This window comes from Marmota flaviventris, chromosome 19 (genome assembly GCF_047511675.1).
Source record: "Marmota flaviventris isolate mMarFla1 chromosome 19, mMarFla1.hap1, whole genome shotgun sequence".
Lineage (NCBI taxonomy): Eukaryota > Metazoa > Chordata > Mammalia > Rodentia > Sciuridae > Marmota > Marmota flaviventris.
The window spans coordinates 27,906,062-27,931,475 of record NC_092516.1 but is presented as its reverse complement, the minus strand read 5'-3'; the positions used below and the strand labels follow the sequence as shown (position 1 = coordinate 27,931,475).

General features: G+C 43.9%; 1 protein-coding gene, 1 non-coding gene and 1 pseudogene across 5 annotated transcripts in view; 2 read left to right on the top strand and 1 right to left on the bottom strand.

The window, feature by feature from the left end:
- Positions 1-2,772: 2,772 nt before the first annotated feature.
- Positions 2,773-25,414, bottom strand: part of Baz1b (bromodomain adjacent to zinc finger domain 1B) — an 82,408-nt gene continuing 59,766 nt past the window's right edge. For 2 of the 4 annotated variants that reach the window (XM_027948451.2, XM_071605365.1), the window contains exons 12-20: positions 24,457-24,634; positions 19,315-19,497; positions 11,989-12,136; positions 10,712-10,859; positions 8,664-8,773; positions 6,545-6,687; positions 5,223-5,326; positions 4,585-4,946; positions 2,773-4,083 (exon numbers count right to left, since the gene is read on the bottom strand). In XM_027948451.2, coding sequence (XP_027804252.1) covers positions 4,589-4,946; positions 5,223-5,326; positions 6,545-6,687; positions 8,664-8,773; positions 10,712-10,859; positions 11,989-12,136; positions 19,315-19,497; positions 24,457-24,634 — 1,372 coding nt within the window. In that variant the 3' untranslated portion in view covers positions 2,773-4,083; positions 4,585-4,588. Of the gene's footprint in view, positions 4,084-4,559; positions 4,947-5,222; positions 5,327-6,544; positions 6,688-8,663; positions 8,774-10,711; positions 10,860-11,988; positions 12,137-19,314; positions 19,498-24,456; positions 24,635-25,414 lie in introns of all 4 variants that reach the window. The other 2 variants (XM_027948452.2, XM_027948450.2) reach the window with 2 other exon arrangements.
- LOC114103177 (U6 spliceosomal RNA) lies at positions 14,304-14,410 on the top strand. Its single transcript, XR_003584608.1, has one exon. It is a non-coding gene; the product is annotated as a U6 spliceosomal RNA (small nuclear RNA).
- LOC114103187 (small nucleolar RNA U13) lies at positions 22,720-22,806 on the top strand (annotated as a pseudogene).

The window sequence follows — 25,414 nt, the reverse complement described above, 5'->3', positions numbered from 1 at the left end:
TCCAGCCAGGTAAAGGCACTGGTCACTGTCCCGGGGCCTGTACTACCTGTAGCCAGCATTCGGTATCAGTGCCAGGAGACCCTCAGGGCCCAGGCTGGGGCAGGTGCCCCCATTGCTTTCTACAGTAGGAGGGCAGAGCCCCCGAGGCAGGGCCTCTCAGGCTTGAGCTTTGCCCAGCACCAGCTACCAGTGCACAGGGACCAGAGAAGTCTAATGAGAATCACCCAGGTTGGGTCAAGGTCCCAAGCAGGTCCCTCATGGGTTGAGTTGGGGTCAGGCTCATCCTTCAGCACAAGGGTCCCCAGCGGCATGTACAGGAATGTCCTTGTCCTTCTCTTCCCACAGCACAAAGTAAGTCTGTGCCTTTGACCAACAATGCTAAGGGACCTTAATTCCTTCTAACTGGGTGAGAAACAGAATGAAGAGAGGTAATAAGGAGCCCATTATGGGAGTGATGGCAGTGACCGCACTGAGTGGGCTCCCGGGCAGTCTGCAGGGAGTGTGGGGTGCTGAGGGTGTGCCATTGGGCAGGGGCCTCTGGGAAAGGGGTGGATTTGCAGAAGCGGTGGGAGTTGAACATTGGAAGGGCACCAGAGGACCCTCTTCCTTGCTAGGCAGGGGACAGGGGAGGGGCTGAGGAACACCGGGGGCAGCGATGCGGTCAGGAGGGCAGGTTTGAGGCTACAATGGTCCATGTTGGCCAGGGCTTGAGAGGAAGGCACACCATGCCAGCAAAGGCCTCTCAGCCCTGGATGAGCCTGTGAAGACCCTGAGGGGAGAAGGAAGCAGTGATGCTCTAAGCCTTGGACAGAGCCTTCCTTCCCCTGGGCGTTCAGTGTTGGTGCTTCACTGGTTCAAAACCCCAGCCGCATGGCCTGAGGACGTGCTGGGAGTTAACCCAGTGGGCCTCCAGAGCTTCTGAGAGTCCTACACCAAGGATATGATTTGGTCCAGTGGGGGGAACTGCTTGTTCTCCCTCTTGTGTTCTCTGGTCCCTGTGCACTGGTGTATAACTTAGAGAGGTCCAGTCCACATAAACTGGGTAAAGCAGGTGAGGGAGAAAAACAACGCTTCTGCAACTGGATAGATCTCCCCAACCACCCAGAAAGAACATTTCAGAATTAGGCAGCAACACCCCAGAAACCAATACCTGTTGGCTCCTGTACCATGGGCCCTGGTCCCTTTCTTCCCCTTCATGGTCTCGATCTTTAGAATGTAGCCTTACACACCTCAAGCGGTACCTGGGGGTCGGAGCTTGTGCATAGTGAGGGCCTTGGTTAATCTCAGCCCCGAGTTCAGTCTCTGAGGGATCTTGGGGCCCAGGGCTGTGTTCACTCCCACAAGGCAGCTCCTGGATTGGGACAGTCCACAGTGTAAAGAGGCCTGAAGGTCCAGGGCAAGGTTAGGATACGGGTTCAGGGTTATTCTCTCCTCACTGGCTCACTCTACACTCTGCTAGACACCCTGGCCCCCACCAAGCTGGAGAAGGCCCATTGAGGAGCTGCTGTGGAACCCAGAGACTTCATCCCAGGACAGGGCTGTAAGACGAGGGTGATCTCGAGTACAGTCCTCTGGAACAAAGCTCTTCTTTGCACTAGTCATCGCAGGTGAAGTAGCTTCCCTCAACATCACTGGCCCGTGGAAGGGGCAGATAGGAAGGAGATGGGATGCTGAGCAGGGCCCTGTGCAGACCTGGAGGGAGGACAGCCCCACAGGTGCTGAACGGGTGGGCCTAGGAACCCACCACCCAGAACAGAACTTCACAGACTGGGCTGGGAGCCCTGAGTGCTGCCCATCATGTAGAGAAGAGTTTCTTCTCCAGAGCTGGAGGGGACAAGCGAGTGGAATCCAAACTGCTAGGGGGCCAAGCCCACCTTCCCCCAGAAGGGATGGGCACCCGAGTGCTTGGTGCAGGCCCTGAAAGCCCATGTCCACAAGGCTGTGAGGCCAGCAGCAGAACCTGCACCCAGGGCTGCGGCCTTCCCTCAAACCCTCTTCCAGGTTGACATCTGACCTTTTGCTCTGCCTGGTTCGGGTGGTCAAGAACTGGGAGTCCCACTGCTCAGCAGGCAGCAGTGGCTTAGCAAAAGCTCTCTTCCCCAGGAGAGGTGTCACCCCACAGCAGCCTGCTCAAACCAACTGCAGACTCAATCACACATGAGGGCGAAATCCAACAGGGCGGCCACGGGTGGAACCCCTGAAGCCGAGCACGTGGGAACTCATTATACTTTTCACCCATTCTGTGAATGTCTGAAATTATTTCCCTTGAAAAGAAAAATGTTTTGGGGCTGGGGATGTGGCTCAAGTGGTAGCGTGCTCGCCCGGCATGCATGCGGCCTGGGTTCGATCCTCAGCACCACATACAAAGATGTTGTTGTGTGTTATTTATAAATAAATAAATAAATAAAAAAGAAAAGAAAAATGTTTTAAAATATAGGAGTTTCTCCCCAAACTAAAGGAACAAAGACCCACAGTTAAGCCTTAAGAATACTTTGCCCCAATTCCAGATGAAATTCAGGGAGCTGGATGGAGACAAGGCCAGGTTCTGCCTGCCCAAGTACATCCTGCCTGTCTCCGGGAAGTGAAGCACTGTGGCGGACAGGGCCACTGGGACCAGCAAGGGGTGCTCTGGCCTGCCATGCCAAGCCTCACAGGGAGCCGGCCAGGCCAACCAGAAAGTAGCTCCCAGGACTGGACTCCCCACCACCTTGGCAAGAGCACAAAGAAAGAGCTGCAGAATTGTTTCTTCTTTATAAACACAAGTACATAATGTTTATTTGAAATTCCAATTTATTACAAGTTCACCCTTTAATGGGGCCCTTCCTCCTTAAAGACAATTAAAAAAACAACCAACAATTCAGGTGTCACTGCAGTGGGAACACGGATTCTCACTATAACAAGAACAGACTGGATCTAGGATAAGCAGCAGGGGCCGGGGTGGTGGCAGGGCTTGTCCTGGTGTCAAGTCAGTGCTTACCCCAAGCCTGGAGAAGGGTGGTAACCCTACCCACCAGCCACTTGAGACGAGTCCCAGAACCCCCGGGCAAGGAGGAGAAGGAGAGCTGGGACCACACCTGGGAGTGTCATGTCAGGAGGCTTACTCTCAGTCCTAGGAGTAGCAATCCCATTGGTGGGCTTCTTTTCCTTTAAATAGATACAGAAGAGCTGAGGTGCTCACGTGTTCCAAATTCAAAGTTGATAGAATAGAAAAATCAAACCCTGTCTTGTACTTTTATCAAAATCTGTCATAAAAGGGAAAGAAGACTACAAACTTTTGCCTAAATATAACGACTAGGCTAGACTGGCTGTGGAACTGCTCTCTGAGCTGCTCCCGCCCTCCACCCCCACTGACACTGACCACTGCCATATGCAGTTCGCAGGAGCTCTGAGTCTGAAGCCAGAATGGGCATGGGAAGAGGCAGATATGGAGGAGGAGGCAGAGAGCGCCGCCACAGTAGGCAGAAGGGTCCCTGGCCACCAAGATGCCACTGGACCAGTCTCCAACCCAGCTCCTCTGCAGAAGACCAGGTGGGTGAGGGCGATGGGGGCGTAAAGCAGACACATCATATAAACTGTACTGTACATGTGCCAAAGCGAGATGACAGATATTTTACAAGATGTTCTTTATACAATATCACTGCTGAAACAAGCAACTTTTAATAACTAGAAAAGTCAATTAAAAAAAAAAAAATCAAACATTTCAATTCTTCCTGCTCTTCTGCTCCCTAAGAGCTCGTCTGGTATGTGGGTGGGCTGGGCTCCAACACCCCTCTGGCCAGATCCATCAAATAAAGGTTATACGCATGATTATAAGCAGGACTCAGTCTCTAAGTGAAGTGCCTTCGTTTTTTGTTTTGTTTTGTTTTGCTTTGTTGAGGCGGTGGGGCAGGGAAGTGGGAGAAGGCTATCACAAAGAAGGGGCAGGGTGTTCAGGAATGGCTCCAGAAAATGTCCCTTTACTCTGCTAAGATCAACTCAAAAGACCACAACTGTCTCATGATGCTGGTGAAAACAGAATTCTGTATGGCACTCACTGACATACCGTCACCTGAGAGGGAGGAGGAGGAAGAGACAGAGTACGGGCTGAAAGAAACAAGACTGTGTATAAATATAGATTAAAAAAACAAAACAAAACAAAAACAACACAACCTCCCCAATTAGCCTGATTATTCTTGATCCTGCTAAGTAATGCCGTAACCCCTCACTGGAGACCAGAGGGGCTTGGCGTTGTTGCCAAGGTGGGAGGGACCTCAGAGGGAAGGGAGGGAGAAAAAGAACTGGGCTCACAGGAGACACAGTACCTGGGCCTCCTCCAGGAAACGCTTGGAAAGCAGGGCTAAGACCCTCTTCTGCACCCAGAACTTCTGGCAGAAATCACCTACCCGGTATTAGGCTCCCCGAAAGCTTTGATTGAATAGGCCCAAAGGGGAGTTTGAGAACAGCACAAGCTTGGGGTGACAGATATTTCTGGACTCCCATGATTTTTTCCTTCCAAGTTCTTCTCCATCTTCCTCTCCTGCCTCCCCAGTCCCCCCAGCTGTCCCCCACTATCCCCCTACCTCAGCTCCCTTACCAGGGGCCCACCTCTCTATTTCTTCTGCCTTCGTGCCCTGGACTGTCCAACAGGCTCTGGATCACTGTCCCCTTCATCATCAGCAAGCCGGTCGGGAAACTTCTTGCGTTTCCTGCGGACATACGGGTGTCCAGGGAGGTGTTTATGCAGCAGTGCCACCAGGCATTGCTCCGTCTTCACCATGCAGCTGAGCACGTGGCTGCCTCGGCAGTTGTAGAGCTCAGCGTTGGTGAACACCTGCTTCATGTCAGTAAGGAACTCCTGCACGGAGCGGTAGTTCCCACAGGAACACTTGTTCTGTATTGTCTGAAGGTCCATGGGGTGGGTGATCACTTCATAGTAGTCCTCAGCCTCATCCCTGGTCACAGGCTCCCTGTGGAGAAGAACCAATGGAACCCTGATTGCAACTGAGAGAAGCCTGAGAGCCAAATAAGGAGGCCCAGAATGCCCATGCCTGAAGGACACAGAAGAGATGTGGTCACCTTGTCAGAGCTGTCACTATCCACTTGGAAAAGCTAGTTCCCCTGCCACTAAGACGTCCTGAAAGGAAAGGGATGGGGCAGTCCCTGGGGGCTCAGCCAGCTGCTTTCTTCCCCTATTCCCAGTGCCTGCCCGACTGCGCGGCCAACCTCCCCGGAGTAGAGCTCACCTGAAGGGCCAGCTGAAGCGGTACTTCACAATCTTGTGGAGGATCTCCTCACACTTCTGCAGCTCCAGGCTTTGCCTCCTGGAGCTGCGCTTGGTCTGAAGTACCTAACACCAAAAGAAAGAAGAATGTCTATTAGAGGTCCAGAGTAGAATAGCAGGCAGGACAGACAATGTGTGCATCTGCTTAAAAAAAAAAAGAGAAAGAGAAGGAAAAGGAAAGAAAAGAAAAACAGAGCTCAACCATTTTCTTGATGTAGAGACATCAAAAACATTCGACATTCAAGTCGCGCCACACTCTGGGCCGGGAGGCAGGCATCTTCATCTATCCACTCGCCCGCTCCCTGGTGGACAGCGATCAAAGCAGCAGAGGGCAGGCAGCAGTTGCTGCATTAACAGCAGGACTGTTAGAGGTCGGCTGGAAAGGGCCACTGTCAACAGGACGCTAGCACTCTGACAGCAGATGGACCCGGGATTATGGTGAGACCAAGGATGGGTATAAACAAGCAACTGCAAAAAGCTGGCCGGGGGGGCACTGGACCTCCAGTAGCCAATTTTGTGGAGGTGGGGTGTCCGGGAAGGAAAATAAGACGTTCAATTCCCTCGCAGGGCCTTTCCACTGAGGGCACTGTGAGAAGAGGTGGCTGAGGACAGAAGGGGTGGAATCCGTCTTCCAGGTGGCTGTGTAACCACTGGGGACTCACAGCAGTAGGAGCCACTGCCCTGAAGGAGTTAGGGCTGGGCACACAGGGGGGGTCTTTAATGTCCTTTCATCTCCAGAATGGCTTGCTTTATGCCCCGACCCTGAGATGGGGGTCTGCCAAAACAAGCACATTTTCAAGAGCTTCTTTTTGTTCTTCAAAGCTCAAGTGAGAGCTAAAACAAAACTACTAAAATTACATTGGCTGAGGAGCAGAGGGGAGGGTAATGTCCCTCCCCCTAACAACTGTCGGCAAAAGACCCAGCAGTAAGTGAGGCTCCAACATTGCTGACATTCCCACAGGGAGATCCAGCCCCTCTGGGCCCACCAGAGACACATGGGTACTATTTTAAAATCCTTAACAAGTTGCAGGCTGCTTACTAACTAGAGGACGATGTTTGCAAGCTATGGCCGGGGAATGCCAGACAGAGCTGTTCCGTTCCCAGAGGGCTGGCTGCCCAGAGGCCCACCCATGGGCCCACCCACTTGCCTTCTCAGACCCCCAGGCTCAGGAGGAGGGAGGAGGGAGGAGAAGCAAGGCTCCACCTGCTGCCTGGTGAATTCCTAATTCTGGGGGAGGAAATAAGAATAGGAAAACTAGAGGGAGGACAATAAACAACTCTTACCAGCTCGTCAACCTCAGCATCATCCACAGGGGACGCCTTTGGCCGTGGCCTCCTGGTGGGATGTGGCTTCTTACTTGGTCGTCCTGGCCGTGCTGCCGGGGGGATGATGCCCTGCTTACCCCGGGTGGTCTTTCGAGGTCTCACTGTAATAAAAATAAAGAATTCAGAGCAACAGAGGAGAAGAGCCCATTGGGGGCAGGGCAGGGACGACAAAGCCACTCATACAGGCAAAGCAATGGCTTCCTTCTATTACGGGTGCTCTTGCTATTTTTCTCTTGCCCTTCCTAACAGGTTGCTAAGAAATAGCAGCAAGAGTAGATGAAAATGTATGTCCCTCTTCAATTCCCAAAGACCTTTTAGACGTCTCTGTCCCAACCCTGCTCAGTTGCTCCTGGGAATGAGGCCTTGAAGGATTCAACTGCAAACTGACTCAGGAGAAAAAATCCTGGTCTTCTAAGACCCGAGCTCAGCCGAAGTGTGTGTGTGCTTATATGCGAAACAGAGCCTCATCACGAAACTGCCCGTCTCATAATCCCCAGACTTATCCTACACCCACCATCCAACCTTCTCAGAGAAAGGCAGACACCAGTGAAGGGCCACAAGCCTTCCTCTCTGAATCCAGTTCAGGGCTTGCTCTAGTCCTGTCTTCTTGCATTTCTGACAACCAGACAGTGCACTGCAAGAGCCTGCCTAGCAGCTCCAAGAGAGGACAGGCAGGAAGGCAGCCAGGCTGCGAGCATCTCCAGTTCGCAGCAGGGGCTGGATGTCAGGCACACCGACACTCCTCAGCATGCCCTTGGGAGCACTGTTCCACGAGGATCAGCTCAGGGCTTCTCCATTAAACCCACTGTCTATGACTTTTCCTTGCTAATATTCTGGCGAGTGGGGAGATGACATTTGGGCAAAGACGGATTTAGAGAATCAGTGTTGAGAGAACCAATCACCAGCGCTTTCTTTTCTATTTCTGGACCATGGTAACTGCCCCCCTCCCATGGGCTATTTCACAGCCTCTAGCTTAAGATTGGGCTAATAAGAAAGGGAAAGAAGCTGAGGCTCAAATGCCAGGCCCTTGAGTCACACCAAGGAACCACAGCTTTGGTGGCCTGAAAGGTGAAACAGAAAAAGGCTCTGAAGTACCAAATGCTCCCTAGATTCCTTTGGCAGGTAGAGGCCCTAGAACCCCAGAAGGGGGACAATTCCTTTCCGAGCCACAATGTGGAAGTTGAAAGCTATTACCATTTTGAAAATAAACAGAACCAATACTCTGCTATATTCAGAATCTGTCCAGACAGATGTGCATCCAAGCCACGACTGGCGCCCTCACTGCAGAATCCTGGAATACCTGCTCACACACTTCAGGACACCTGAAAAGAACACCTCGTAACCAAAGCAAAGGAGTCCTATAAGACAGGGAGGTGAGACTTAGGACACCTCCCAAGTGTGGGGGAGGATGGTGGGAGGACTGGAGTGGAGGTGCCAGCTTAGAGCCCTCCTATCTTGGCAGCACCAGTGCAGGAAGCAAAGGTCAAACATGACCTCTCCTCACACCAAGCACAAGCACTCAGGGCTGCCATAAAGAGATGTGAGATGGGAACTGTACCATCTCCTCCATCTTGAGCTGTGGTCTCAGACGAGACTACTGGCCCCCATCTGCGAGGACAGATCTGAACCTTCCTAACATCCTTTTGTTTAAGCCATGAAAAAACAGTCTTCTCTTTGCAAATTAGCAAAACTATAGACCTGTCTGTTTTAGGGAAGAAATGATCACTGTTACCAGAGAAAAAAGTACACCTCTGGAAGTGGCGCTGCACCAGAGGCCTACTCATCCACTGTCCCTTATGTGGAGGGGTTCAGAGTCGGCAACCCTGTCATAAGCATGCCTGCGAACCTGAGCCGCCATAGGCTGGTGTTCTCACGACCAAGCCACCCACCTCCAACGAGGCAGGTGATTAGCAACAGCATCTTGAAAACTCATTTAAACATATGGCTGCTCAGTTATGCCACAGTCACAGGAGAAAGGGAAGACAGCAAGATGCTGGCATCGACAATTGACTACTGGCCTTTCCAGGTCAGCTGGGGAGACTGTGAGGTCAATGATGTGGACAAAGTGAACACTTACATCGCAAGCCAGCCACCTCATAATCTTCCTCTTCCTCCTCCTCCTCTTCTTCCTCCGAGTCACTCTCATCATCTTCGCTGTCCTCAGAGTCAGACTCCTCAGTGTAATTCCTGTGAGGAGGAAAAGACATAGAGAACAGTTCTAGCCCAAAGTGATCCTGAGAACAGCCGACGTCCCACAGGGATCGCAGCAACCTTTTTCTCTTCACAGAATAGATTAATCTGGTGAGAAGGGGACAGACCCTAAATCTAGATCAGGATAGTTTTTCACAAAATTTTTAAAAAAGGAGGCTTCAAAAGCATGCCTCCCTTTTCTCTGCCCCAAATGTTTTGGATAGGACACCAATGGCAACAGAAGTCAAGACCAAAATGCAACCCTACCCCTCCCCACACAAAACAATGCAAAACACTATTACTTTTGTCTCACAAAAAGAGCCAGATAAAGTAACATTTCAGGTCCTAAAAGCTGTCCCCACTCTGGGATGGACTAAAAAGACAAACAGTCCAGACAGGTGTTACTCCACCTTGATGGCCCCCTTCCAGGAGCTGAGACAGCTTGCAGATGACCATAACTTCAAAGCAATGATAATCCCAGCTCAGAGCAGCTGGTTCCAAGCCCCATGATTTCAGAGAAGCATGTCTCATCTCTCCAGCGTGGCTGGAATGGGGTGAGAAACAACTCAGGCATACTGTTAAGGTGGAGTCAGGGTCAGACTGCTCTACCCTTTGCAAAAGAGACCAAGCTACAGTGCCTATAAGCTACCTTTATACAATCTCAACTTTCAATGCAAAAAACAATGGTATTAATTTGGTAAATATTAGGTCTTTCTTCCTTACAAGGTCCTATGTTTTCTGTATTGACACTTGGGCAGAGAAAAAAAAAAAACAAAAAAACAGCACCTCAAATCGCAGGGCACTGATGATCTTGTGGGAGGGAACCCTATATATGATCAGATGCAGGCATCAAAGTACTGTTTTAGAGAGGGAAAGTTCAGCCAGCAAAGAGGAGCAATTAACTCTAAGGATGTACGAAGAACTTTTCAAAAATACAGTGCAAGGGGCTGGGGATGTGGCTTAAGTGGTAGCACGCTCGGCTAGCATGCATGAGGCACTGGGTTAGATTCTCAGCACCACATAAAAATAAAATAAAGATATTGTGTCCACCTAAAACTAAAAAATAAATACAGTGCAAATGTAGCTAGGCCAAAGGCAGCTTACTCAGTTGGGAGTGCTGAACAGAGGAAAGTCCAAGAGACAGCAATGAGCAGCCTATAACAGGCACACACAGGCACCAGGGCCCAAAACCTAAGCTGGGGTTGCTATAAGTCTTAGGCAAGGGAGTTTGGACTTTATTCTAGAGGCAATGAAAAGATTGGAAGTTTTAGAACACCTTACTGCCTTCTATTCTGGTATCACCATAATAGTTCGACAGGTAAGAAAGGGAAAGATACGAGCTAAGACAAAGGAGCTGCAAATCCACCAAAGGACTGCACGTGAGAGGTGTAGGAGAGACAAACAACCAAAGGGACCACAGAGAGTGGAGAGCAGGCAACTTTTTCATAAGAAACCTGGACATTTTTCATAAGACACCTGGACGCTGGACTACTAACATCTGGCAAATTAATAAATACACAGGATGGGAGGAGAAAGCTCCTGTCTAAGTCGACACCAAAGTTCTAATTGTGAGAGGAAAATGTGGGAAACAGGAGGTGCAGGCAGGGAAGGTCATGAGTTTGAAGATACTGAGCAGCAGCTGGTTGTAAAAGTAATCAGGAAGTGAGGTGTGCACAATGTGGGGGCAGCAAAGGAGATGCACTGTCACTTGAGAAGAAAGTAGGATCAAGGAGACAAGAGAATGTGGCTGGTAGAGAAAACTACAAACACCAACACTAAACCAGAATCAGATCAGAGCCCTTTGACTCCTATTGAAGCACCATGAGTGATCAGGCTCTGTACTAAAAGATGAACTTAAAGCTCTTTGGAATCACTCAATTTGAATAACTGAAATTTATTTCTCCATTCATTTATTTATAGAAGAAAAATTCTCACCTGCCACGGGAATTGCGCCTAGCAGTAGCAGGCTGGCAAGCTGGGCACTGCCACTCACCATCTGGTACTTCATAGAGGGCCGGCCTCAGACAAAACAGGTGGAAGGCTTTATTACACTCATCACACAAGATCAATTTGTCATCCTCACCTGCAAAGAGATAAACTTGTATAGCACTGTGGGCGGCACAGCAACAATCACTGAGCAGTAAGCCAAGGTGCTGACCCTCAGCTAACACCACAAAAGAACAAACATTCTAGTATAGTGCTACCGCCTTTTCAAAACACAGTCATTTTCTGGAAAGAAATGTAGCATAAAACAGACTATTGGTGATTTAGGGATAAGATCTCCTAACTTATAGCCAAAAATCTACTCACAGATAGGACAATTAGTATTTACTAAGAGGCAGCAAAAATCAAGTGATGGCTAGAAACTTTGCTACTCTTCTCTGACCCCAAATGCTTTCCAATGCATGTCTGGTAAGGTCCTCCAAGTCATTTAGTTTCCTGACGTCTGAAAATACAATGAATCAGCATGGTCAATTCCCCCTCTCTGACTTTCATTCTAAATCAGTTTTACAGCAATTGAATGACATTGTATAGAATTTTTCCTTCTTAGAAATTAAATAACTTTAGCCACTAAGAAGTCAATCACATGACTTTTAGGCATGAAGCTCCTTTTGTACACAGGTGACCTGAAAGATCTCAACAGTGAACATCCCTAAATGCTTTGCTCTGTAGGACACAGTGGTAAAAGGGCCAACTCTGGGCATTCACAGTGAATAAAGAGTGCCCTCTGCTGGAAGCACTCATCTTTTCTTCCAGACAATAAAGTGCCAAGACAAAAATTGGATTTCAAATTTTAGATGAACTGGGGCTGGGGTTGTGGTTCAGAGGTAGAGCACTCGCATAGCACATGTGAGGCCCTGGGTTCGATCCTCAGCACCACATAAAAATAAATAAAGATATTGTGTCCAATTAAAAAATAAATATTAAAAAAAAATTTTTAGATGAACTAATTTTGCTAGTTGTGGAAATCTGAAGATTGGAGATCAATTGTTCTTACAGCATACTCTAAACTGAGGAACAGAGGGCCTGCTCTGATCCAACATCATGTGATTTCAAAAAATAGCGTCTGATAGACCTTCAGGAGAAAGTAAATCTGCCCCACCATACTAAAAATCTTTGTATACAGAATTCTTTTGGGGAGAGAAGACATCTTGAGAATGGAGATCTTAGTACCTAGCACACCCACATTAGCAAATTTGATCTAAACGTACCTTTCTTTCGACAAACTTTGCACCTAGCATTTTCTGCTGACATATCCCACTTGATACAGGCGTCAAGCATCCCAAGTAGAACATGCATTCTGGAAAAAGTCTGAGCTTCACGGATTGCTGTCTTCCATTTTTCCAGAGCAGATGCCACCTAAACAAAAGAGCAAACCAGGCTGGAATTATTACTACAGTGACTTCAAACACACTGACAGGGGACCAGGAAAGAGTGAAGAAACAAGAGAATTCTCAGGACATTTGTCTCGCAGAGCTTCATCAATCTACCCATTTATCTTATAGAAAAGAAGCCTCTGAAGGGCGGGGGTGGGGGAAACTTGCCAAAGGTTGCACACAGATTAAAGGGAGGCAGGGGGAATGGCAGGGACACTCTCTTCCAGTGTTATCCCCTTAGACTTAGTAGCATTTAAAAGTAAGGAACAGGGGCTGGGGGTGTAGCTCTGAGGTTCAGTGCAGAAGGCCCTGATTTTTACTTCAAAAAAACAAAAAAGCTTCCAAGAGGACAGTGAAAGTTGAGCTAGCTTGACTGTGGTGAGAGGCTGGAGGAAGGAAACAAGAGCTGTCCTTTCTCTTTCCTACAGAAACACAAATACAGAATCACAGAAAGCCTTATGTGTAAAGACATACACAAACCAATCTATATTTAAACAGAGGCTACTAAAGTTCTAGTGGAGAGTGACTCATTCCTTCTACTCCAACTTCTGCAGATGTTTCAGCATTTGCTTTGAAAAAGAAGCACAATTTCCTCCCTCCCTCCCTCCCTCCCTCTTTCCTTCCTTCCTCAGAGCTCCTTGGTAAAATCTGAGTTCACCAATCAGAGCTGCCTTGCAGTCCCCCCTCTGCCCTACACACACACTCTCTCTAGAGTAGAGATCTGACACACAGTACTGCAGGTTCCTCATCAGAAGAACAGTCTCCTCCAAGCTGGTCTAGAATCCCCATGTCTCAGCTTCCCCAGGAGCTGGAACTACAGGCTCACTGTGCTGCCCAGCAGGTCAGTTCTCACACAGCACTACTGCCAGGCGGCAGGGACTCAACCACAGATGGGTGTGGCTGTCCTCTAGTGGGTAGTCACAGGCAGGGCACTGAGAATACAGTCCTGCTCTGCCCAGCACTGCTTTTCACTCCCCAGTTATTTCCATCAATTATAAAACCAGGCATCTACAGCTCATCTGGCCTCTTTACAATTATTTTAGAAATCCAAAGAGGTCTTGACAACAATAAACATATTTAACCTTTTTAAAAACAGACTTAAAATATATCATGTAATTAGGTGGCTTTTTGTAACTGTCGATTTTCACTATATTTCTGGGTTCATTAATGTTCCATTTAGTTGCTGAATAATACTCTGTTGTTCAGATAGGAGATATTTTATTTATTTATTTATCAGCTGATGAACATTTGGGTTGTTTCCAATGTTCTGGTTAATTCAGAATGCTTCTGCTACAAACAGTGGCATAACATTCACTTGTCACTAGTTACTTTACATGGGAAGAAAGCTTGCCCAAGGCTTCACAGAAATCTAGGGCCAGGTCTGCAGATTTCTGATCTAATGCTTAACACGTTAGGAGCATCTCCTGATGTCTCCAGAGTTACTCATTAAAGCAGAGACCAACCAGCTTCTATTTTTGAGGGGAAAAACATTAGATATTCAAGTTTCGAGGAAACATTCTAGTCTCTAATTACACACAATTCCAGCCTAGTGCATCAAAAGACAGAAGCAAAACAAAAAATCCATTACATTCGAAGTAATGCTTTTAAACAGATAAGCACTGGCCAGATGAAAACATTTCCATACTTAATACTGGTGGCATCCTATAAAACCCTCCACCTTAAAGTGCTGCAGGAGCCTGCACACATTCTTTTTCTTCTTCTTTTGGTACCAAGGAGATTGAGAACAGGGGCGCTTAACCACTGAGCAACATCTCCAGCCCCTTTTATTTTTCATGGTCTTGCTAAGATGCTTAGGGCCTTGCTAAGTTGCTGAGGCTGGCTTTAAACTTGCCATCCCCCCCTGCCTCAGCCTCCCAAGCTTCTGGGATTATAGGAGTACATCAACGGCACCAGGCCTAGACACATTATCCTAGTGGAAAGAAAAATCAAATTCTCTAGCATATAATGTTTAAATAAATTAAGTCCCTGGTCAGAAGTAGCTGCAACAGAATCAAGGAAAATGGAGTTTACATCTAAGTCACCATTAGTGCCTTTGTTTAACATTAAACAGGCAATTGTCCTATCTTGGCAAGGATATAACAAGACTTCACGTCAATCTTCCACAAAAGACCATTCAAAATAGAAAAACAGTGCTAGTTACAGTAGCACATACACCAAAAGTAGAACCATACAGAGAATACTCACAGGGCACCTACATAAGAATGATATGAACACTCATGAAATGTTCCACATTATTTGAAATATCACACAGTACCCCATAAATTTGTACAATTATCATGCTAATCAATAACTTTTTAGAAAAAAATTAAAGGAGACAGAAATGCTAACTACTCTGATTCAATCATTACATGCTGCACACACGTAATGAATTATCACTATACCCCACAAAGCTGCATAATTAAAATAATGAGCAAATGCAAATTTAAAAAATTAAAATAAAATGAAAAAACAATCAGGTTGTCAGGGCAATGCAACCAAAGTAAAAAGAGAACAACAACAACAACAAAAAAACAACCCCAGGATTTTGTCAAAATATACATTATCTTTCCCGTTTAATTAAGGGATTTGAGAGACAATCTACTTTCATAAATAAGGAAACTGGGGCCCAGATTAGAGACTGACATAAACTCATGCGACGGTCTAGTGCCAGCTGAAAAAACCCTGGCCTTAGCTAAGTGGAAACTTTTTTAAAGCAAAGGACAGTGGAAAAAGCTGACCTTGGTGGGAAACTGCAGGGCCTAAGGCCATGTTAATGCAGAAGGTCGCTGAGCCACTCCATGGATGTGACTGACTTTCCAAGAGGCCCTACCAACTTCCTATTCCTGCACTGGGTCTGGACCTGCAGAGGGCTCACTTTCTCCCTAAGCTAAGAACTAGTCTCACCTGACAAGCTAAGAAGGTTATTTCACCATGGGCTTTAGTACTCAAAAAGAGATTAATGGGAATTCTATATCTGTTAGTTAGTTCTCAAGGAGAAGAAAATGTTATAGGAAAAGAGATGGCAGGGGAAAATGGGACTTTTGGCATGGGAACATCCAGGGAGACTCCTGTGGTGTCAGAAGAAAAGCAGGGGGAACATGACTACTATGTACAAATAACTGAGGTGTTTTTGAAAGGAGAGTGGTGTCTGTGTAAACTGGAAGAACAAAACCAGAATTAGTTGTCAGTGACCAAGAGAGTCTGATTTGAGTTGAATCTGAAAAGGCCTCTGGCACCCCTGCCATGACGATTAATTCCTGCTCATTTTTTAACCCCCAGTTTCTGCGTGATCTCCTCTGGGAAGTCTTCTCTAACTGGCCCTGGGCATCCCTCAGAGGCCAAGCCAAGTACTACTCTCTCTCGTTGGTACAAACAGCCCTCGACTTATGATAGTATGACTTATAATGTTCAGACTATGAAGATGGAGTGAAAGCGACACTGATTTAGTAGAGACTGCACTTAAATTGTGGGTCTTTTCTGGGCTAGCAATAATACAGGATGATGTTCCCTTGTGATACTGGGTAGGAGGCAGTGGCTCAGCCAGCCACACGCTCACAATGGGAGCAGGCTGTGCTCTAGAGTGCTGCCACTACGTGCAGTGGGTCGGGGACATACAGTGTTTCCGATTCAACATTATTTCCACTTTACCATGGGTGTATCAACATGTGGTAAAACCCCAGTAAGTCAAGGAACATTAACTGCCTGCCTGCTCCGTCTCACACTCACACCGAGTACCTTGAAGACAAGGATTTATAGTTTTTAAAATCTCCATGACTTAGCACAGTTATGCCTTTATCAGATGTTTGTGAAAGAATAAAAGGGAACCAGGAAAATCTACAATTAGGGATCAGTATTCTGCACTGGATAAACTGGGACTTGTCTTTCAAATTCTTTCCTTCACAAGGTATTTTAAGCAGAAATCTAATGTACAAAACAGACAAAAATGGAACTGCTAGGTATCCTCATAAAGGGAAATGGGAGACTACTTCATACTCATTAGCAGAAACGAACAACATGGGGCTGGGATGTAGTTCAGTGGTAGAGTGCTTGCCTAGCATGTACAAGGCCCTGAATTTGATCCCCGGCACCGCAAAAAAACAGAAGAAAATAAAAAACCCACCAGGGAGATCACTACAGACCAACAGAGAAGGGACAAATAATTGCCCAGAATATGTTGATGAGTGCAAAGTACTGAATGTTTGGATAGAAGGATTCCATTCTGTGAAAATCTAATAAAAACTCTCTTTGTAACAGAGCACATCAAACTATTAGGGGTTATTAAACAGTGTGGTATCTTTGGGTAGTGAGGCTAGGATGGCAGTTATATATTTTTACTTAACCTCTTGTTTGATTTATTTACAATGAGCATGTTATGTTTAAAACTTTTAAAAAGCCAACAAATTGGATGGATATCTACATAACAACAACAACAAAAAAACCAAAAAACACCTGAAGTTGGATCCTTACTATATCCTTTACAAAACTTAATTCAAAATGAATCAAAGACCTAACTGTAAAATTAGAAGAAAACAGAGACGGGGCTGGGGATATAGCTCAGTTGGTAGAGTGCTTGCCTTATATGCATAAGGCCCTGGGTTCGATCCTCAGCACCACAAAAAAATAAATAAATAAAAAGAAAACAGAGGGAGGAAAGCTCTGTGACATTTAATTTGGCAATGATTTCTTGGATGTGATACCCAAAGTGGAGGCAACAAAAGAAAAAACACAGATGAGTTGCATTAAAATATGCATCAAAGAGCACTATCAACAGAATAAAAAGACAACCCTGGGAATGGAAAAATACATTTGCAAATCACATATCAGATAAAAGATTAATAGCAAGCACACGCAAAGAATTCCTACAACTCAACCAAACAACCCAATTTAAAAATGGGCAAAGGAGGGCTTGGGTTGTGGCTCAGTGGTAGATTGCTTGCCTAGCATGTGCGAGGCCCTGGGTTTGATCCTCCGCACCACATAAAAATAAACAAATAAAAGCTTAAAGATTTAAAAAAAGAAAAAAAAAAGGGCAAAGGACTTGAATACACATTTCTGCAAAGATAAAACAAATGGTGAATAAACACATGAAAAGATTGTCCTATCATTGATCATTAAGGAACTACAAACCAAAACCATAAGACAGCACCTTCTATCCCTTAGGATGGAAACCATCAAAGAAACAGGACATGAGTGCTGGCAAGGACATGCAGAAACCAGAACCCAGAGAACTGCTGACAGAATTTGTGGAAGCTGGTCCAGCCACTGTGGGAAGCACATGGCAGGCCTCCAACAAATTAGACTCCACTTCCATCCACAACTCCACTTCTTGGTGTATCTCAAGAATTAAAAACAGAGATATGAAGAGATACATGCAGGCCTTTGTTCACAGCAGCAGTATACTCAATAATTAAGACAGAGAGCAACCGGAGTACCAATCAACGGCTGAATTAGTAAATAAAATTGTGTGGGAGGTATTAAAAGAAATATTTGGGATTCATCTATGACCCTAAAACCCTTGAAATTTCTTGATTTTCTTTAGTTATAGAGGCCCCTAGACAGACTCAGGATGGGTCTGGCCACCAAAAGGACTCAAGTAATTAGAGGCGTGAAACTTTTAGCCCTACCTACAACTCCAGTAAGGGATGAGGAAGGAGCTTCTGGGTTAGTGAACACATGGGTGTGCTGAGAAACTGGGGTTGTTCAGAGAGGGTGTGAAAACTCCAGGCCCTTCCAACCCTATGCTTCTTCCATGCAGCTGTCCCTGAGGTGTAGCCTTTATAGTAACCTAGTTGTCCTAAGAAAAAAATGTTTCCCTGAGTCCTTGAGCCATTTTAGCAAACTACTGAACCTGAGGCAGGGGTCATGAAAACCCTCTTTCGGCTAGCACAGGGACTTGTGACAGGCATCGAAGAGAGCAGTTTTATGGGACTGAGTTCATTAACTTGTGGAACCTGATACAAACTCCCAAGTAGTGTCAGAAATGAACTTCAGCTGAACAACAACAAAAAATCGGAAAACTGCTTGCTGTGGAAGAAAACTCACACACATCAAGTCAGAAGTGTTGTTAGATAGAGAAGTGGTTTTCTATTAACATACATTGGTTAAAAACAAAGGAAATTCTTATCATGTTAAGTAAATGAAAGCCTATCCCCAAAAAACCAAAGACTGAATGTTTTCTCTGATCAGCAGATTCTGATCCATAGCAGGAGGGAGGGTAAGGAAGAATGAAGGAACTTTGGATTGTGCAGAGGGAAGTGAGGGGAGGGGTGGGGTTGTGGGGATGGGAGGGACTGTAGAATGAGAAGTAATAATACATATATTATTACTCTCTATATGTGTATGATTACACTACTGGTGTGACTCTGAATCACGTACAGCCAGAGAAATGAGAGTCGTGCTCCATTTGTGTACAATTTGTCAAAAATGCATTCTACTGTTGTGTATAACTAATTGAACAAATTAAAACAAACAACAACAACATCAAAAGAACCCAAAGGAAATTCTGGCATGTGCTATACAACATGAATGAACTTGAAGACATTATGCTGAGAAGTTCTAGGGATGGATGGTGGGTGATGTTTGCATAACAATAGGTATACACTTAACAACACAGCATAAAAAATGGGGAATTCCATATTGTATATATTTTTACATTTTTTGGGAGAAGATACACATACTCTGACCATTATTCACAGCTGTAGAAAGCTTTAAAAACCACAAATTTGGCAAAAGTGATTTTTAAAAAAGGAATACGGGATCAGGGGGTAATGTCACAAGTAGCTAAAAACTGTAAGGTAAGACTATTTCAAAACCAAATTACAGGGGCTGGGGTGCTGACTCAATGGTTGAGTGCTTGCCTAGCACATGTGAGGCACTGGGTTTGATTCTCAGCACCACATAAAAAATAAATGAATAAAATGAAGGGTATTGTATCCATTTACAACCAAAACAAAAAATTCACACTCACATAATCAAAAACTACATTTCTGGGCTGGGGTTGTGGCTCAGTGGTAGAGCACTTGCCTAGCATATGAGAGGCACTGGGTTCAATCCTCAGCACCACATAAAAATAAAGAACATAAAGGCATTGTGTCCATCTACAACTAAAAAATATTAACAACAACAACAAGAAAACCCCTATGTTGTTTAATAACTAAATACCTTTGCTTCCTCTGCCATTTTTTTCTCTTCATCCACTTCCTCAGTTTTTACTGAATCTTCACTTTGGAGTTTTCTTCTCCTTTGCTTGGGAGCCATGAAGCCTTGGAGAAATTTCTTTATGACACTGGCCTGAAGGGCAATGACACACTCACCAAAATCCTTTAGTTTTTCTAATGAAATGACCTACAAGAAATAATTTAAAAACTAGATTGAGAAAAGGCTGCAAGAAAAACAAACAAAGTCATCTTTAAATTCAAATCAACCTAGACTAAAATATCAAAAGGCCACATAACATAATTTACCACCTGTGTTTCTTAGTTCACTAGATGGAATATACATTTAAAAGTTGACTACTTCCATTCCCCCAGTGATAGGATACATAGAATGCTGAAATCTCACTCACTTCAAGAGTTACAGAACTCACTCATCTGATAATACTGAGCACCTACCAAGTGTAAACTATAGTCTTAATGCAAAGACAAACTGAGGAAAATCAAAATTTACTGTTTTTTTGGCTTAGTTACTTAATTGTCAAGTAATATGCTTGATGTTATTTAAGCTTCACAACTAATTTATGGATGAGAAAACAGGAGTTAAATCACATCATCAAAATCATGCTCTCAGATCCAGATTCCACTCTGGGGGAGGGGGCAACCCCACTAGGACTGCAGGGCCGGGCTCTGTTTCTTCAGGCAGCTCCTAGAACTCTGAGAACTTCTAACAGCACTTGGTGGAGTTGGGAGTCATCACTCAAGGTTGGCTTGGATTATTTTGAGTTGGGATTAAGTCAATGGCGCCAATCAAGAAGAAAGTTGAATTGATGTATATTAGTGTAGCCAGAAGTTTCTGCATATTCCAAGACAGAATGTTTTTTCCTACAAAAAAGACTGCAGCTGTCTGTCCAGTAACCAGCACAAGTTATCAAAGAGGACACCTCTGAACTAAGGAGTGAACTGCGGCGGTAATGAGCGCTGGTGCAGAAGCGCTTGACACAGCTGAGGCATTGATGGCTGGTGCTGGAGGACATTAGCCTGCAGCACAAAATGCCTGCCAAAGTCCCGCAGGGGTCCTTGGCCTGCCTGGAGCTGGCATTTGCCAGCATGCCTGAGCCTCTGAAGCTGACCTGAGAGGGGTCTGGCCTACAAGGTAGCGCCCTGCAGACAGTTTGGCCAAATGTTCCTATGTGGATGTGGCATTTTAGAAGAACTATTTACGGGAGAATGAGTCACTGTTTTGTTTCCACCCAAAAATTTCCTCCAATTTTTATAAACTGTTAATTAGTCGAGTACTTTATAAAATACCTATAGCTTTGTAAATGAAGTGGTTTTTAATTTTTTTTTTTTTTTTGAGGAGGGGAGGTTGTAACAAAGTTTAGACTATTAGTTTGATGACAGATTCTTTCTTGGTTTTTAATTTTTTAAATTTCTATATGACTTTATATGTATTTCCCCAGTTGTTAGTCTGTTAAGATCTGAGGGGGAAACTGCAACCTGAGGAGAAAACTTACAAAACTCTTGGGAAGAAAAAATTTGGTCAAAGGCCTTTTGTGATAATTACCCATCCATGGTAGTGTAAACAAATATGCAAATTTGCTGTTTCAAGACTTAACTTCTTCAAGAAAAGAAATCTAAAGCAACGTTTGTAATGTTTGCAGAGTATTACAGAGTTCACATATTTTGTAAATGGGCCAGAAAAGGGTTAAAATCTGCTAGGATTGTGTAGTAATATTACAGTAGATCCTTAAGCTGATGCTGCCTTTTATTTGGGTGCTTGTTTTGCATGGTATTTACTGTTTTGAGGGGGAGACATAATAGGAGCATGATTGCTAAATGCCTTGCAGCAAGTGAATCAGTGTAACAAAGCAAACCTTGTCTCACTAACATGACAGAAAGGACACAAGTGAAGTACCAGGGGTCAAAGTTCAGTCTGATTCTTATTCTTTTGAGTTTTGTTTTATGTGCTTGTGTTTGTTTTACTGTTTGAAGAAGAGATAGTTTACACAAAGGAAGATTCTTGCTCATAGATTTGATCCCAGGGAACTAGGGCCTTGGGATGGAGAGTGACCTGCAGACTGATCCTCAGCTACTTCACCTCCACAAACAGCACATGGGGCCTCCACTGGCCCTCTTGTTGAAGTCTTTCTCTGTTCTACGCAAAGCTTGTTCGAGTACATCCCTTCACCCAGTACAAACATTCCACTGTCGTCTGAATAGTCATTAGGTCGGTGATTTGGTGTCTTAATTTGTTTTTCCTCTCCAGCCCTGCAGATCCCTCCTCACAGACATCAAAATTCATTCATGTTCCTGGTCTGGCCTGGATACCACCTGGTCCATGAAGCCTGCATTTCATTCCAGGGTACAGGACTCTCTTTCTTTCGCTGTCCTTGTGGGTTAATGAACTCCTATCTGTTTCTGTGCCCCTTACTACATTGAATGCTCTTTGGGAATTAGACATTATTCCCCTTGAAAATACAAGCACATGCATTTTATAGGATACTTTGTACTCACTTTGGATATGCTTCTCATTACTCATTTTGTTTGTGTGCTCTGCTGATGGAGGCCAGCAGATTCCCTCGATTAGAATGTATAGGTCAAAACTTTTTTTTTAAATATTAAAAAAATTTTTAAAAATTAATTTTAGTTACAGATGGACATAATACCTTTATTTTTAATTTTTACGTGGTTCTGGGGATCGAACCCAGTGCCTCACGCATGCTAGGCAACCGCCATACAACTGAGCCACAATCCCAGCCCAGGTCAAAACTTAAAAGTTATTCTTTTTCATTTTTTAAAAAATATTTTATTTTTTAATTATAGCTGGACACAATACCTTTATTTTTTATTTATTTATTTTTATGTGGTGCTGAGGGTCAAACCCAGGGCCTTGCACGTGCTAGGCAAGTGCTCTACCACTGAGCCACAACCCCAGCCCCTTAAAGTTATTCTTATTATAAGGGTTTAACCTGATCACCTCATGCTAGCTAGAAGTTCTAATTGGAAGCTTTAGGTTTCTTGATTAAAAGCCTAAATAAACTAAGTTTTGGGCAGTCTTTCAACAATAAAGGTATTTTTGGTGAAAAGATTTTAAACTGTTCTACTTGATGCTTAGTGAAAATATTCTGAGTTAGTGTATATACAAGTTATTATCTTCTCTTTATAATAATTCAGAAATTATCTATCAAATGACAGTTTTTCACAAATAAATCATGCTCTTACAGTGTGCACACTATCTTGTCACAGAAGGCATACCAATTTAGAAATTCCATTTTACAGCTAAAAAGAGATATAACTCAATGTCACTAAGAAAGAGGTCTGCATTTAGCAGTGTAGGCAACTGATGAGCATTTGTTAAAATTTTTAAAAATTTTTTAAAAATTTGTTAAAATTTTAAAAAGTATGCGTACAGCTACTTTTCAGGTTATGATTGGATGGTCACACTGTTCTGAGATGTGCCTCTCTCTTGTTACAACCTCACCATATCACCCATCTGACATGAAATAAATATGTAGTACTGGAAAATAACAAAATCACTTAGGTTCAACAAGTCTTCAAGTATCATTCAGAACCACAAATATATTTAAATCTGCTTTTCTAGAAAATGTACCAAGGATTCATCACTAGACTAGTTAAAAGGAAAAACTTACATATGCAATACATTATATGTAATTTGTTAATTCTGATAACAAAGAAAAGAAATGCAGACCATGAAAAAAAAAAAAAAAAAAAGGATTGATATTTACAAATTAGGGAAAATGAAAAAGATGCACCAAACTATACAACTGTAAGAATACACAAGCCAAAAAGCCAGATGTGGTCATGTGTAGTGTTCTAATTTGTCATAAGGCTGAGGTAGGAGAATCACAAATTCAAGGCCAGCTTGGTCAACATGAGACCCCACCTCAAAAAAGGAAAAAGAAGGGGGGAAAAAAAATACACCACACTATCAGATGCACCTCCCAACACAAACACTCCTTAATACCCATGAAAGTGTAAGTCCCTTTTATAAAGGGGTACAGTATTTGCATATAGCCTGTACATCCTTCCATGTATTAAGCTCTAAATGACTTATGAAACCTATTACAATGTAAGTGCTACATAAATATCTCTTAGAATTTAAGACAAGGGGAAAAAAATCTCCACATGTTCAGTACAGTCACAAATTTTCCCAAACATTTTTTTAAAATATTTATTTTTAGTTGTAGTTGGACACAATACCTTTATTTTATTTATTTATTTATTTATTTGTATGTGATGCTGAGGATCGAACCCAGGGCCTCGCACGTGCTAGGCAAGTGCTCTACCGCTGAGCCTCAAACCCAGCCCCTTCCCAAACATTTTTGATCGGTGGTTGGTTGAATACACAGATGTGGAGCCCATGGTTAGAAGACTGACTATAATTTGAAAAGATCCACAAACATTAGTATCTAGAATTATGTGGACTTTATGATTTAAAATCGGAAAAACACATCTTACAATAACAGTTGATAGCATTTGCCAGTCTTCTCTTCAGCTTTGGTACATAGACCTATGTAACGTGGAACAAGGGGTCTCTTGAAACAGCTTTACTTATACTTCTTAAGGATCCTTTCACACATCAGGACTGTGAATGGGCCTTAAAATATACTTCACTTAATTAGCATAAGTGACACCCAACTAAACATAGCTTAACTCAGCAGATAGAGTATACAGAATGGATCCAAGTAGGATTCAGACACATTTCACAATTTGAAGCACAGGTATCATAATGGAAAGAAAAGTTAAATGATGGGCTGGTGATATAGCTCATTTGATAGAGTGCTTGCCAAGGCTCTGGATTCAATCCCCAGTACCACACACACAAAAAAAGAAATGTTATATGACCATGGCTTGACAGCCAGTTTTCATTCAGGTAAATTAGATAAGCTCTTTTCAAACAAAGGTTCTGAGGAGACTACTAGATTTTTTTCTGGAAATCAGCAAAAGATAACAAAGGGAAAAATAACGTACTTAAACAATTTTTGGTTGTATACATAACACTCAGGACAAACCCAAACATGATTTCTAGGGTTATCTTGGCAAGTCAATTACAGTATCAAGAAACAATTTCAAACTGTATTTCTCTAGGTAACAGCTTTCAAAGTGTTTTTTTTTTTATACTCTTTACCCGGGCTTCGAATTCTGATGTTTCCTCCACATATCCAAGTCCTCCCTTTTGTAACCTTGTTGCAACTTCAATGAGATCACTCCGGAGAAAGTTTAAAAGCTCCTGGTTGCCATCACAGGATTTTAGACCCAAATTTGGTTTACGAGCTAGATGAATAGAGTGAATGATGTCCTGGTACCTATAAGAATTGGGGCAAAGGAAAGGGGGAAATAAAAATATTTGGAAAAAAAAAGAAAAAGAAAAAGAAAAAAAGTATTTGAAGATATTCTTTAAATTTCAATTACTTGAATGACATGTTCTATTTCTACAAAACTTATTTTCTCCTTATTGTTTTTTAGTCAGTCTCATGTTTTAGGTACACAATTTTCAAATTTTTCTTATTTCTTGCTTCATTCTAAAAACAATTATTTTATTCTGTGTTGGCTAATTCTGGTGTCTGGTAAACAATGCCTTTCCTAGTTCTCACTCATGATACCTGATTTGTGCATTTTGTGACTTGTTTCCCAGGACTCTCCTGGAATGTCAGCTATGGGAACTGCTGGAGGCCTGGCTGGTGCTGTGCTCCTCTGGAGAACCTGCACTTGATTGTTTGTTCTAAGAAAATGCCACCAAACTGGGATGACTTTAAAGTGTCTGCTTAAAACTTATCACAACACAAAGAAATGTCAATGTACGACCAAAACTACACGGTAACTTCAGTAGAGTTTAGTCTCACACTGAAGATTAACCCTTTCAGGTCCCAGCAATAGATTCCTATCAGGCACTCTACCCCAGGGGCCACACGCTTTCCTGTAGGCTTCCTACAAAATAAACACTAAAGCTCATGTCATTCGAGCTGAACACAAAGTTCCTCTCTCTGTCTTAGTAATAAAGACTTTTATATTATTTTCCTTGGATGTACCTTCGCTATGTCACGCTGGTTTCTCCCTTCATGATTTCCAGATGCTACAGAACCTCC